We start from the raw sequence: 15,940 nt of genomic DNA, 5'->3' as shown, positions 1-15,940 counted from the left end.
TTTTTAAAATTATTTTTACACTTTTTTTTTTTTTTTAAACTTTATTAGGTTGTCCCAGGGGGGACATCAATGTTGTGTGACAGATTGCTGATCTGTCACATCACAGATCACTGTGACAGATCAGTGATCTGTCACAGGCATAGACGCAGACTTCCTCATGCCTGCGCTTTGCAGGCACTGAGGAAGTCAGCTCCCTACAGGCCCCCGAAGGTCCCCGTCGCCATCTTGGATCCGGGGACCTGTAGGGAAAGAGTCCCCAGCAGCAGCGCTGCACATTGCTCTGCTGTGGGGGGATCAGGGAAGCACGGAGGGAGCCCCCTCCCTGCCGATGCTTCCCTTTAACCCCCGGTACACCGCGATTGTGTTTGATCGCGGTGTGCAAGGGGTTAATGTGTCAATGCTGACACATTGTGCCGGGTGTCATCTGTGATAATTAGCTGACAACGGGCCGCGATCAGCGGCGCTCACCACGTGGGCGCCGCTGATCGCTGTGACGTACTATCCCGTCCCTGGGAATTAAGTCCCAGGGCACATGGACGGGAAAGTACATTACATGGGATTAAGGGGTTAAAGTCATTTTGAGGGGTGTACATGACAGAAACTACCCAAAAGTGACATCAATCTAAAAATTAGACCCCTCAAAGTGCTCAAAACCACATTCAAAAGTTAACATTTAACTTTTTTGCAAAAAATTTACTTCAGAACCAATTTTTTTTTATTGTCATAAGTGTTAAAAAAGAAAATGAAACACAAAATTTGCTGTGCAATTTCTCCTGAATACGCCGATACCCCATATGTGGGGGTAAACCACTTTTTCGGCGCACAGCAGAGCTCACAAGGGAAGGAGCGCCGTTTGACTTTTTCAACACAGAATTGGTTGGAATTGAGATCGGATACCATGTTGCGTTCGGAGAGCCCCTGATGTGCCTAAACAGTGGAAACCCCCCACAAGTGACCCCATTTTGGAAACTAGAAGGAACTTATAGAAGTTCTAGAAGTTCTAGAAACTAGAAGGAACTTATCTAGATGTGTGGTGAGCACTTTGAACCTCCAAGTGCTTCACAGAAGTTTATAACATGGGGCTGTGAAAATAAAAAAACATTTTTTTTCCACAAAAATGATCTTTTCGCCCCCAAATTTTTATTTTTACAAGGGTAACAGGAGACATTATACCCCCACAGTTGTTGTGCGATTTGTCCTGAGTTTGCTGATACCCTATATGTGGGAGTAAACCACTGCTTGGGCGCACGGCAGAGCTCAGAAGGGAAGGAGCACTATTTGACTTTTTCAATGTAGAATTGGCTGGAATTGAGATTGGACGCCATGTCGCTTTTGGAGAGCCCCTGATGTGCCTAAACGGTGGAAAAAACCCCCACAAGTGACACCATTTTGGAAACTAGACCCCTTAAGGAACTTATCTAGATGTGTGGTGAGCACTTTGAACCCCCAAGTGCTTCACAGAAGTTTATAACGCAGAGCAGTGAAAATAAAAAAATCACTTTTTTTCTTCAAAAATGATTTTTTAGCCCGCTATGTTTTATTTTCTCAAGGGTAACAGGAGAAATGGACCACAAAAGTGGTTGTGCAATGAATACACCGATACTCCATATTTGGGGGGGAACCACTGTTTTGGCGCATGGGAGAGCTTGGAAGGGAAAGAGCGCCATTTTGGAATGCAGACTTTGATGGAATGTTCTACGGGCGTCATGTTGCGTCTGCTGAGCCCCTGATGTGCCTAAACAGTATAAACCCCTCACAAATGACCACATTTTGGAAACTAGACCCCCCAAGGATCTTACCTAGATGTGTGGTGAGCACTTTGAACCCCCAAGTGCTTCACAGAAGTTTATAACGCAGAGCCGTGAAAATAAAAAATCTTTTTTTTTCCACAAAAGTGATTTTTTAGCCCCCAATTTTTTTATTTTCCCAAGGGTAACAGGAGAAATTAGACCCCCAAAGTTGGTAAATAGTGGAAACCCCTCAATTCTTGCTCCAACCCTAACCCCAACCCTAATCCCAACCCTAATCCCTAATCCTAATTCTAACCCTAATTCCAACCCTAACCCTAATTTTAATCCTAACCCTAATTCTAACCCTAACCCTAATGGAAAAATAAAAAAATATATATTTTCTTTATTTCATTATGTTTGCCTAAGGGTGTGATAAACCGGGGGTTTATTTACTATTTTTTTTATTTTGATCACTATGATAGTTTATCACAGTGATCAAAATCAATGAATGGAATCTGCCAGTCGGAGCCTGCAGATTAGCGGCGGATGCACTGCGCATGCGCCCTCCACTTTCTTCTGGATCCAAGAAGGCGGCGCCCACCAGAGGAGGTAGGAGGGACCCAGGACCACCGGGAGGGGATCCAGGACCACCGGGAGGAGAGAAATTAAATGCAAAATTGCGGCTTTTTTTGCGATCACCGTTATAAGGTTAATCACGGCAATCGCAAAAGCCGGGTCAGTAAAAACCGACCCGATTCATGTTTTCTGGGGTCTCGGCTACCCCCGGCAGCCGAGAACCCGGAGAAAATCCGACACTGGAGGGCGCTATTTACTTTCTCCACAGTGCCATGAATTAACGGCGCTGTGGTTTAAGTACCCTTAACTACTGCCGTTAAAAGGTGTATCGGTGGTCGTTAAGGGGTTAAAAGATATAAAGCTGATCCATGTTTGTATAAGAAAAATGTAGTGAAGACGTGGAAGTATGTTCTCCTATATGTAGATGATGTAATCATGTGTCATCAAGATGAAAAGGAAATTGGAAAGCTAGGTGAAATTCTCAACCAGCACTCTGAGACTAAGGACCTAGGAAATGTGACATTATTTGGGAATCCAAATCCAAAGAGAGGAAGATGGGAGATTTTGTCATGATCCTTGATGGATTGTGACAGATAAAATGTTATGCGAGGCTTAGGTCGAAGGAGGCTGACAAAACTCAGGCCCCTGCGGAGTCCCTCAAACTAGGGAAAACCCTGTCTGACCCTCAACTCAGGGTTTTTGCTAAAGGTGCAAATGCCTGAGCCTCCAGCCTCTCCTTATCTCCTGCTCAGCCCTAAGCTGAACCCTCCACCCTCCACCCAGTGAGTTGTCAAACCACCAAAACCCACACAGTAATGACAGACAGGGAGAACTTAAACCGCACCGCGCCGCATACACACAGGACAATACTATAATGTGAACAGGGCAAAACAAAGCACAAATATAGGAAGGCGAAAAGGTAACAACGGATCATACGACACCAGATATGAATTTCTCTCTCCAACACCTCCACTCCAGACCGGAACCACTTGGCACAAAACACAAGCTATAATCGGCGACGCCCACAGGCCAGCACGACTATTTAAAGACCGTGGGCGTGACCAAACATCCCACCTGATTTCCAGCTAGATTAACCCCAGATAACCTGAGTAAAATCAAACCGGCGCCACTGAGGCTATAGTGGATGGAGATGGAACTACCGCTGCCTGCCGGACGCTGTGGTGTGAACAGCGTCCGACATGACATAAAAGCACATGTAACCTTTTTTTCCTTTAAGCTGTTTGCTTAAAGTTAGTTTTGCCCCCGGTGGCCATTAGGGTCATTGATGAGCAAGTCTCAACCCTCGCCATTAGCCAACCCTGGGAGGCGCAGACCTCGTGGTGGAAGGGGTTGGAGGGTGGTGAGCCCCTTGATGAATTACGGGTGTGTGAGTGTGGTGACACAGGGGGACGCCTCTGTTGTCAGTTCCAGTAAGAGTTCACCGAATTGATTCTCCTATGAAGAGTGGCATCATGGGCTCCTCAAAACAACTCTCAAATGATCTGAAAACAAAGATTATTCAACATAGCTTTTCAGGGGAAGGATACAAAAAGTTGTCTCAGAGATTTAACCTGTCAGTTTCCACTGTGAGGACCATAGTAAGGAAATTGAAGAACACAGGTACAGTTCTTGTTAAGCCCAGAAGTGGCAGGCCAAGAAAAATATCAGAAAGGCAGAGAAGAAGAATGGTGAGAACAGTCAAGGACAATCCACAGACCACCTCCAAAGACCTGCAGCATCATCTTACTGCAGATGGTATCACTGTGCATCAGTCAACAATACAGCACACTTTGCACAAGGAGAAGCTGTATGGGAGAGTGATGCGAAAGAAGCCGTTTCTGCAAGCACACCCCAAACAGAGTCGCCTGAGGTATGCAAAAGCACATTTGGACAAGCCAGTTACATTTTGTAAGAAGGTCCTGTGGACTGATGAAACAAAGATTGAGTTGTTTGGTCATACAAAAAGCCGTTATGCATGGAGGCTAAAAAACACAGCATTCCAAGAAAACCACTTGCTACCCACAGTAAAATTTGGTGGAGGTTCCATCATGCTTTGGGGCTGTGTGGCCAATGCCGGCACCAGGAATCTTGTTAAAGTTGAGGGTCGCATGGATTCAACTCAGTATCAGCAGATTCTTGACAATAATGTGCAAGAATCAGTGACGAAGTTGAAGTTACGCAGGGGATGGATATTTCAGCAAGACAATGATCCAAAACACCGCTCCAAATCTACTCAGGCATTCATGCAGAGGAACAATTACAATGTTCTGGAATGGCCATCCCAGTCTCCAGACCTGAATATCATTGAACATCTGTGGAATGATTTGAAGCGGGCTGTCCATGCTCGGCGCCCATCAAACTTAGCTGAACTGGAATTGTTTTGTAAACAGGAATGGTCACAAATACCTTCATCCAGGATCCAGGAACTCATTAATAGCTACAGGAAGCGACTAGAGGCTGTTATTTTTGCAAAAGGAGGATCTACGAAATATTAACGTCACTTTTATGTTGAGGTGCCCATACTTTTACACCGGTCAAATTTTGTTTAAATGCAGATTGCACATTTTCTGTTAGTACAATAAACCTCATTTGAATCCAGAAATATAACTGAGTCCATCAGTTATTAGATATATGAAGCTGAAATAGCTGTTGCAAAAACCAAAATTGTTATAAAGAAAAAAGGTTAACATTAATAGGGGTGCCCAAACTTTAACATATGACTGTATATATATATATATATACACATATACATAGTATATATATATATATATATTAACTACACTCAATTTTATTACCATGCACAAATCGACACAAAAACGTATGAAAAAAACGCACCAAAAACGCACCTAAACCTGCGTTTTTGACGCAGCTTCTTTCCTGCCAAGAAATCAGGTTTTGCTGCAGAGAAAAACCCGCAGCAAAAACGCCCTGTGTGAATTTACACTAAAGAAGTTCTGTTGTCACACACTTGGAGAGTATCCTGAATAATCTGCTGCCAACAGGGAGGGGACCACAGCGCCAGCTGGAAGAACACAGTACTGATTCATTGACCATCACTGAAACCCCAGAGACGTCTTAAAGAAGCCAGGTTGGGACAATCGGGTAACCTGGCCACAAACCTCACTGCTCTCGGTTAGCTTCCTAAGCTTGTCGTTACCTCCTCTCTGTGCTGGCCCAACAAAAGTGGGGATTCAGTGGTGGGGGTAGTCAGCCCTAGAAGCAGCTCTAATCCTGGCATGTCAGTGGAAGGCAGGGCCGCCATCAGGGCATGACAGCCCTTACTGCTGTATGGGGCCCGGTGAACAGCAGTACAGAAGGGGGCCAGCAGATCAGGGGCCCCGCTCCAGTGCTGCCAGTCATCGGGCCCCAAGTGCTGTGAGTCATAGGGGCGACGGGCGGGCCCCAAGTGTGCACTGCGGTCGGGCCCCAAGTGTGCGCTGCAGCCGGGCCTGCAGCGTACACATCAGCAGAGCCGCAACAGCGCCCGACATCCAAAAGATAGAGAAGTGCTGAAGGACCTGTGGTGACGTCATCATTATCACAGGCCTTCAGCATTGATCAGCTCCGCCCCCTGATCACATGACGAAGACGTCACTCACCACAGGTCCTTTCAGCTCACACAGCAGCAGCTCCATCTTCAGCGCAGGAGCGAGGTCAGGTAAGAAGAAAGTTTTTATTTTTGAAAGGCGCAGTATGTATCCCTGGCAGAATGGAGACATGGGGGCAAGATTGGAGACACAAAGGGGCAAATATGGAGATGGGGCATGGTTGGAGACCCACATGGGTAGATATGGAAACAGGGGGCAGGATTGGAGACACACAGGGGCAAATATGGAGTCAGGGGGCAGGATTGGAGACACACAGGGGAAAATATGGAAACGGGAGGCAGGATTGGAGACACAGGGGCAAATATGGAGACAGGGGGTAGGATTAGAGACACCCTGAGGCAAATATGGAGACAGGGGGCAGGATTGGAGACACACAGGGGCAAATATGGAGACAGGGGGCAGGATTGGAGACACACAGGGGCAAATATGGAGACAGGGGGCAGGATTGGAGACACACAGGGGCAAATATGTAGACAGGGGGCAGGATTGGAGACACAGGGGCAAATATGGAGATGGGGCAGGATTGGAGACACACAGGGGCAAATATGTAGACAGGGGGCAGGATTGGAGACACACAGGGGCAAATATGGAGACAGGGCGCAGGATTGGAGACACACAGGGGCAAATACGAAGACAGGGTGCAGGATTGGAGACACACGGGCAAATATGGAGACAGGGGGCAGGATTGGAGACACACAGGGGCAAATATGGAGACAGGGCGCAGGATTGGAGACACACAGGGGCAAATATGGAGACAGAGGGCAGGATTGGAGACACACAGGGCTAAATATATAGACACGGGGCAAAATACAAGACATGGGGCAAAATCCAAGACATGGGGTAGAATGCAAGACATGGGGGTAGAATGCGAGACATGGAGGCAGGATGCAGACATGGGGGCAGAATGCAGACATGGGGGCAGAATGCGAGACATGGGGCAGAATGCGAGACATGGGGGCAGAATGCGAGACATGGGGGCAGAATGCGAGACATGGGGGCAGAATACGAGACATGGGGCAGAATGCAGACATGATGGGGCAGAATGCAAGACATGGGGGCAGAATGCAAGACATGGGGGCAGAATGCAAGACATGGGGGCAGAATACAAGACATGGCATAATGCAGATATGGGTTCAGAATGCAGACATGATGGGGACAGAATGCAGACATGGGGGCAGAATGCAAGACATGGGGGCAGAATGCAAGACATGGGGGCAGAATGTGAGACACGGGGCAGAATGGACATGGGAGCAAAGCTAGGAGGGATAGCTAATACTAGAGAAGAGAGAGAGGATTCAGAAAGATATAACTAAACTGGAGCAATGGGCAGCAACTAACAGAATGGTTTTTAACAGGGAAAAATGCAAAGTACTACATCTGGGCAATAAAAATGAAAAAAGCATATACAGAATGGGAGGAATAGGGCTAAACAACAGCACATTAGGAAAAGACTTGGGTATACTAATAGATCACAGACTGAATATGAGTCAACAGTGTGATGCAGCAGCAAAAAATGCAAATGCAATCCTAGGATGTATTAACAGAAGCATACAGTTTAGATCACGTGAAGTCATTATTTCCCTCTACTCCTCTTTGGTCAGACCTCATCTGGAATATTGTGTCCAGTTTTGGGCACCACATTTTAAAAAAGACATCAACAAACTGGAGCAAGTACAGAAAAGAGTGACCAGAATGGTGACCGGTCTGCAAACCCTGTCTTATGAGGAAAGGTTGCAGGATTTGGGAATGTTTAGTTTGCAAAAGAGAAGACTGAGAGGAGACTTAATAGCTGTCTACAAATATCTACCTGACGAAGCCACTGCGGGTGGCGACATGCGTCGGGTATGTCTCCCCCCCTGCTTTCACCCCACATGGGTTATGCCAATTGACGCCAGTGTTCCAGGTTGCCATGCATGGGGTATTGACTTTGTATATTTCAGTCCATGCTGCTGGCGCTGGGTCTTATAAGTACTGCATGCTTATGTATGATCCTTATTATAGGTATGTTTTGGCTTGGGTGACCAGCCCTCATGTACGTCTATGATTCTTATTTTGATGCTGTATTAGGTTCCAAAGTAGGTACAGGAGTGATTTTCTCCTGCATTTGGAGGCATCAACTGTAACATATCCAGTTATCTGACGGTATGCTGTTTATATGGGCTGGTATTTGATCACCTGTCATTGTGGGGTGCAAGTACAGGGTGGGTTCTCTATTATGAGCTTCTGTTGGTTGTTGCTATGTCACATGTGTGACTTTTTAATGTTTTTATAGTGTTTGTGTTGTACATGTGTCAATAAAAATTGCCTCTCTCAATGTCAATCATGTGTCTGTGGTGATCCCCCATTACATAGCTTATTCTCTTTTCTTCTTGTTGTTGTCTACAAATATCTAAAGGGCTGTCACATTGTAGAAGGGTCAACTTTATTCTCATTTGCACAAGGAAAGACTAGAAGCAATGGGATGAAACTGAATGGGAGGAGACACAGATTAGATATTAGAAAAAACTCTTTGACAGTTAGAGTGATCAATGAGTGGAACAAGCTGCCACGAGAAGTGGTGAGTTCTCCTTAAATGGAAGTCTTCAAACAGAGGCTGGACAGACATCTGACTGGGATGATTTAGCGAATCCTGCTTTGAGCAGGGGGTTGGACCAGATGGCCCAGGAGGTCCCTTCCAACTCTACGATTCTATGATTCTATGATACAAATGATATATTATATAGGTGAGCTACAGTATTTGAATTTGCTTTTCAACAATAGATATTTATTAGCAATTACATACATTTCCTAAGCACCGTTTAGAGCTCTAAGTTAATGTCCCTTTCTCATGTAGACGTGACACTTACTTTGCATTTGTTGCATTTTTTGCTTCTATAGTTTATCAATAAAATAGTAGCAAAAAATACTTTAATTTAGAAATGAAAATGATTTCTGGTGAAAACATTTCTCACATTTTTACATGCTTAAACTGTCTTCTCCCCTTGGTGATTTCTCTGATGTTTAGCAAGTTCCATATTCTCTGTAAAACATTTCTCATATTATGAAGATGAAAATGGCTTTTCACCTGAGTGAATTCTCAGATGTGTAATAAGACTTGTTTTCTGATTAAAGCATTTCCCACATTCTGAACATGAAAATGGCTTCTCCCCTGTGTGAATTCTCTGGTGTGTAACAAGATGTGATTTCTGATTAAAACTTTTCCCACATTCTAAACATAAAAATGCCTTCTCCCCTGTGTGAATTCTCTGATGTCTAATAAGATCCGATTTCTCTGTAAAACATTTCTCACATTCTAAACATGAAAATGGCTTCTCCCCTGTATGAGTTCGCTGATGTTTAGCAAGATTTGATTTCTGATTAAAACATTCCCCACATTCTAAGCATGAAAATGTCTTCTCCCCTGTGTGAATTCTCTGATGTCTAACAAGTACTGATTTCTGTTTAAAACATTTCCCACATTCTGGACATGAAAATGTCTTCTCCCCTATGTGAATTCTATGATGTTTAACGAGATTTGCTTTATGATTGAAACATTCCCCACATTCTGAACATGAAAATGTCTTACCTCCTGTGTGAATTTTCTGATGTCTAACAAGATCCGATTTCTGCTTAAAACATTTCCCACATTCTGAACATGAAAATGGCTTCTCCCCTGTGTGTGTTCTCTGATGTCTAACAAGTCTGGATTTAATGCTATAACATTTTCCACATACTGAACATGAAAATGGTTTCTCCCCTGTGTGAATTCTCTGATGTCTAACAAGATCCAGTTTCTGTTTAAAATATTTATCACACTCTGAACAAGAATAGGTTTTTTCCATATGATTTCTTTGATGTTCATCATCACTTCTGCTATTTGTAGTTGACTTAACAGTCTGCAACGAATATGGATCAGAGGATACACGCTGTTCAAACGGGTTAGATAGATTTTTGCTGTGAACGGCAGGCAGTATATCTAGGATAATTGCATACTCTTCACCACATGTATTTGGTGTGATATAGTGATCATATGTGTTAAAGTCTGAAACTCTCAGATGTTCCTCTGAGCTTCTGGTATAGTCACCTGCCAAAAATAAAACAGATTTTATTATATTTCAGTAATAGGGCCCTGAAATATTAAAGGGGTTTTTCAGGTCTTATATTTTTCTGTATGAATTTAAGAGCTAACAGGAAGTTAGTTACAAGCTACCTGTCTGTTCCGCACAGGGATGACCTCTGCCGAATCAGCTGGTGACTCTCCTGCTTCATTTTTCCTCTCAACAGAACAGCACCTTTTCTTCCGGTCTGCTCTGATGATTGGCAGTGACAGTAGAAGTCATGCTAATTAACAGCCGGCTTCATGCATCTGTGTAGTGGAGAGCCAGCTGTCAATCAGCATGACATTAGCATTGACGTCCCGTCAACAAAGCAGAGCGAAAAAGAAGACGCTGCTCTGTAAACGTGAAATTATCAGAAGACAGCGAATCACTAGCAGAAGAGGTCTGTGACTACTCAGGGGTGGCAGAAATCAACACCATGCAGAACAGGCAGGTAGTTAAAACTCCCAAAATAATAATAGTTCTTGATACCCCCATTAAATATAGTAAATTATTTATATATTTTACAACCCAAATTTAAGATTAGTTTCTTTGTTTCCCAAATGAGCAAATAAAATATCATATGAAGTAGGATTTTAATAAATACTGTTGAATAGCAAATAAAGAAAAACTTATCTAGAAAAAAACAACAAAACACATTTGTGCATACAATAACGTTGTATTCTTGTAGTCCTGTCAAACTGCGATATAAATCTGTGGTCAGGCTGGTGGTGATGCTGCACCATACATGTACAATGCACATGGATAACCAGTCTGTGTGTGCGAACAATCAGCCATGTGAATGGCCAACCGAAAGGTCTAGTCATCTGGGGAATCAGGGCATGGACTCTCTCTTTGCCAGTTATTAGTTTAGACAACTGAATCTGTTTTGTAATAAGTAGTCCTGCTGTAGTACATAGTAGTTCTTCCAGTCTTGTTTCTTGACCTAGCTTTTGGATTCTTCCTTAATTTGTGAATAACTTAAGTATACCAGACTGTTTAACTTCTCTTTAAGATGCCTTTTTGGGACTTGAAGTGCTGTCAGATATTGCCTTTAACTTACTTCTGATATACTCTCCTTACTCAGATGTCTGCCTGCTCAATTTCTATGCATAACCTTACGCTATCTATGATCATTTCTTGCACATGAGCTATAAACCGACAGTCAACAACTACATTAGAATTTCTAACCTGGGGACATCCTGATGCGAAGTCCAAATCCTTGAACTAGAGATGAAGAGTGAACACTAGGGATCTCTTGGACTCACGGCCAGGTTTAATGCTTTCATGAGCAAGTTGAAAATTTGCTCAAATTCCATCACTCTTATTCAACTAAAACAACTTCTTCTTCAGTTATTGTTGGTTATCATCAGAACTTAAACCTGTATGTGAGAGTTCTCCCCAAACACCTGCTAGGTGCATATGAGAAGATCCGTTCACGGAACTACAGTCAAGCATCCAGGTCAGTGGTGCCTTGCAGCTAAGATGAAGGCCTTTGAATCTCATAATTTCGCTGTCCCTGCTGTGGCACTTGACTTATTAGGACTGGTACAACATCATACATGTCCACTGACTGTAGATGCTGGATCCAGAGTTCCATGAATCGATCTGCTCCGCTCATCTCTGCTGCTGGACTGTTGCTACGTCTGCCTATTTCTTATTTTTATTGGACCAATTTCACTGTAGACTTTATAGCAGATATGACTGATTCATTTGTTTGTACAGTTATTTGGGTGGGTATATAAAATTCTTCAAAATTGTGCACTTTTTATTTCTACAGCTTCATATCTGTGTTTAGAAAATGCTGCACAGCAACATGTGTTGTGAAACATGAAGGTCATGATGTCACATGTGACATCACAACTAATTATTGTCAACTGGGTTAAGTTTTAGCCTACCCTAATGCAATCAATCATTGCAAAAACCCCAAACCTGTTGGATTTTGGACTGCTTTTGTCACAGTACTGATACAGGATTTCCCGGGACTAGGGGCTCCTTCCCTTTCCCTCAAGCTCGGGGGTCTCCTAGTTTATCCCTGTCCCCTGGATTACCCCAGATGGTGGAGATGCTGGAGTCATGTGCCTTGCTATGCTCCTGTCTTACTCTTATCTGTTCCTTCCCCAACCAGTAAGATGTGAGGATTACACTAACCAGATAGACAAGGGAAGACAGACAGGGATAAATGAAAACTACCATCATACAAAATACACTCACCAAACAGCAGAGTAATACACAGGGTAGGGTAAGGTGAAACCAAATAGGAGAGGATGAGAATGAACATGCAAACAAACTCCACGCAAAAATCTCCAGAACAACTCTCCAATCGCCAACTTCAAAGCAGGCACAATTAACTATCACTGGCAATTCCCAAAAGCCAGTGGTAAACATGTATACCAGTGGTGAGTGTCCAACACAAAACAGCAGAGGCAATCCAGGATGGAGAGCTCCATGAGATCAACTGAACTGATTAACTCTAGCAGTGCCAGAGCTAAAAAAAAAAACCCTGCACTGTTTAGTAAGATTGTGAAGCAGCTCTGACCAGTGCAGGAGTTTAGGTGACCAGACGCCACAATCCTCTAGTCCCTCTCTGTCGCTGTATCCCTGTGACATCTTTCTTACAGCCAACTTGTAGCTAGAAAACGTCACTCCGTGCATCTTTCAACTACTTGCAGCAATTGTTTTTTTACGTGTTAAAAAGCACCAGTTCAATTTTGTTTTTTTGAAACTATACTGATAAAATGACCGTATTAATAAAAAATAGGAAAATGAAAGGCATTTTTTTTCTGCCAGGAAAAGGTACATCAAAAAGTCTGTGTGAATATACCCTAAAAAATTAAACACATAATTGTGTGATCCTGTGACTGAGTAGAATCTGCAACTTTCCTACATTTAGCAGTTACTACTCACTTGTGCGGTTATCTGTAGGAATCTCCTCTTTACACTGCTCATCACCCCTCATATATGGCTCTGTATTATTATTATGGGTCAGATCATCCCATGGAAGAAGAGGATGGAGATATCCCTCTGGTGTTGTCCTCTCACCGGATAGAACTGGAGGAAACATATCAGGGATTGAATTCATTCTGTACATACAGACAATTATAGGCCATGTGTATTTAGTCCTGTCTATTACCTGGTGATGTGAGGGGCTGGGGAACCTCCATCATGACGTCCTTGTACAGATCTTTGTGTCCTTCTAAATACTCCCACTCCTCCATGGAGAAATAGACGGTGACATCCTGACATCTTATAGGAACCTGACACATACAATGATACTGTCATCCCCCGATCCCTCCATAGCGTTACTGTATAATGTCCCAGCATTCCCAGCAGTGTCACCTCTCCAGTCAGCAGCTCAATCATCTTGTAGGTGAGTTCTAGGATCTTCTGGTCATTGATGTCCTCATATATCAGGTGGTGAGGTGTAGGCCCCGTGATTGGGCTCAGGGGTCTTCCCCATCCCTCAGACACAGGGGCCTGACAGCGCTCCCTAGAGGTCTTCTTCACTACTGTGTAATCCTGGTTATGGAGAGACACATTAATAAACCTCACTACAGACATTTCCTGAGTCCTCACTTCTCCAGTTCTGTCCATCTGTTATTCCTTTAGATAAGAATGATGTAATGTGACGTCATCAGAATCTCTCACCTCTCCAGTAAGCCGGAAGAGGATCTCTAGGGTGAGGTGTAATATCCTCTCCGCCATCTTGTCCCTGTCCCTATCCATCGTTGTAGGGTCACTCAGGAGAATTCTCTTATATAGAAGATCTCCACTGAGAGGATCCGATATTGTAGGGACCTGAATGGGGAGAAGATGACGATGTAACATCATAAAGATCCCATGTAATCCTACAATTACTAGAGATAATTAAAAAGTGTGAGAACCTGAATGGAACAAAAATATAAAATTGTAGAAAATCACATGGAAAAAAATATAATTGCTAGAAAGAATAAGGAAAGTACGAGATGGGATATAACCTGTAGGCATTGCAAGAACTGGAACATGATTTGACGTTTACATACACATGTCCTTCATATTCCTAAGTTTTTTCAATACAGAAGATAAAATGTTTTTTTAATCTGGATCTTTTAACACCAAAAATTATTTGACCTTGAATTAAGCATCCAGATCAGAGAAGGACTCTGAGGTAAAAGATGAACTTGAGAAACGACTGAGAAATAAGAGACACATGAAAATGTTGGGAATGCACAAAGATGCCGCAATGTTTGTTTGACTAGTCTCACGTGTGGCTTGGTCTCTAGCTGCCTATTAAAGTTTGCTTTTCTATGAAACACAGAAGCATTTTAGCGTCAACCATAACTGGCCAGTGTCTTGGGCAGCATGTATTAGCAGTCAGATTCCCTTTAAAGGGTTTTATTTTGTCAAAAACAATGAAGGCAGATGAGGGATGTGCAGATCATCAGGGCTGAGGGACCTCTACCCAGAGAGACACTGCGACAGGAGGAAGGAAAAGGATGATACCCTCTGAACCTCCTTCACATAAATTATCTCTTTGCACGTAGAGTAGAGCGCTCCTCTCATGCATCTGTCCCTGATAGAGACAGGAAAAACACTGGTGGGTGGTGGTGGGAGTGGCTATTTAGCCTTTCGTGTGTTCCTGTCTCTATCTCGGATAAGGAGGGCTATTTCCTGGTGGAGCCAGGAGGGATATCCTGGAAAAAATATTTAAAGATATAAATAAATATAAAAATTTAACTTGGTCAATTTTTCCCGCCACTAAAATAAAGTAAAAAATTAAACAGATTTGGTATATCCCATCATTAGGAAGTTGATACTCCAATACTATTTGCCTATGCATTGCATGCAAGGCCTGCCCTGCTTCAAATTTAGATGCACCTCAATACCCCTTTGAAGCCATGTACAGGATGGCCACCTTAAAGCAATGTTCCCATTATTAGGAAGTTGGACTCCCATACTGTTTGCCCATGAAGTAAATGCAAGGCCTGCTCCAAATTTGGATGCACCCAATAACCCATTTGAACAGACGTCTTGGATGGCCACATGAAACCAAAGATCCCATTATTATTCATTTGGTAGTCCCATACTGTTTGCCCATGAAGTGAATGCAAGGACTGCTCCAAATTTGGACGCTCCCCAATAACCCTTTGAACAGACGTCCTGGATGGCCACATGAAACCAAAGTTCCCATTATTATTAATTTGGTACTACCATACTGTTTGCCTATGCATTGAATGCATGGCCTGCCCTGGCTCAAAGTTATACGCATCCCAATAACTCATTTCGACAGACGTCCTGGGTGGCCACATGAAACCAGAGTTCCATTATTAATTTGGTACTACCATACTGTTTGCCTATGCAGTGAATTGCAGTGTTGAGCCTGAAGAACCTGCATTGGAGAATGTCAGTGTTGAGGCTTAACACCCAGCAGTGGAGAATTGCAGTGTTGACCCTGAACACCCAGCAGTGGAGAATTCAGGACCGGACTGGCCATCGGGCACTTCTGGCAAATGCCAGAAGGGCCGGTGCCTGTAGTGGGCCGTTCCTGCTTCCAGGGCACTGCATGCAAATGCGGGGTCCCCCTCCTGCAATGACGGGATGAGATGCTGCACAGCACTTCTCACCCCCCTCGCAGGCAGCTCCGTTCTCAGGCTGCAATTGGCTGCTCTGTGCACACAGGACCTGTGATGAGGTCACAGGTCACATGATCAGGAGCCTCCGTGTGTATGCAGGACTCTGCCATGCTGGTTGTCATGGTGCGCTGCTGGATGTGGGTAAGTTTCTGTGTGGGGTCAGGAGGGGTTTACAGGGTGGATGTAGCAGAGCCATGTGTGTACGAGGTGAATGTGATCTGCGCACGCCGCAGTCTTTGTCCCTCTTTCCCTTCTTCAAAAGTTGGGAGGTATGATAGGGGCAGCTATGACCAGGGGGTCTGGTTGCCCAATGGATAGCAGTTCTGCCAGAAATTCTG

At 43.8% G+C, this 15,940-nt stretch overlaps 1 protein-coding gene across 1 annotated transcript in view; it reads right to left on the bottom strand.

Annotated features, from left to right (window-relative positions):
- Positions 1 to 15,940, bottom strand: part of LOC141070694 (uncharacterized) — a 177,651-nt gene that overhangs the window by 52,661 nt on the left and 109,050 nt on the right. Inside the window, exons 15-19 of the mRNA XM_073559571.1 lie at positions 13,639 to 13,788; positions 13,330 to 13,509; positions 13,124 to 13,247; positions 12,898 to 13,041; positions 8,956 to 9,977 (exon numbers count right to left, since the gene is read on the bottom strand). Coding sequence (XP_073415672.1) covers positions 8,956 to 9,977; positions 12,898 to 13,041; positions 13,124 to 13,247; positions 13,330 to 13,509; positions 13,639 to 13,788 — 1,620 coding nt within the window. The remainder of the gene's footprint in view (positions 1 to 8,955; positions 9,978 to 12,897; positions 13,042 to 13,123; positions 13,248 to 13,329; positions 13,510 to 13,638; positions 13,789 to 15,940) is intronic.

Source organism: Dendrobates tinctorius, unplaced genomic scaffold (assembly GCF_039654945.1).
Source record: "Dendrobates tinctorius isolate UK_male_01 unplaced genomic scaffold, ASM3965494v1 ptg000014l, whole genome shotgun sequence".
Lineage (NCBI taxonomy): Eukaryota > Metazoa > Chordata > Amphibia > Anura > Dendrobatidae > Dendrobates > Dendrobates tinctorius.
Note: the sequence above shows the minus strand (reverse complement) of the source record. Positions and strands in the feature narration are given on the sequence as shown.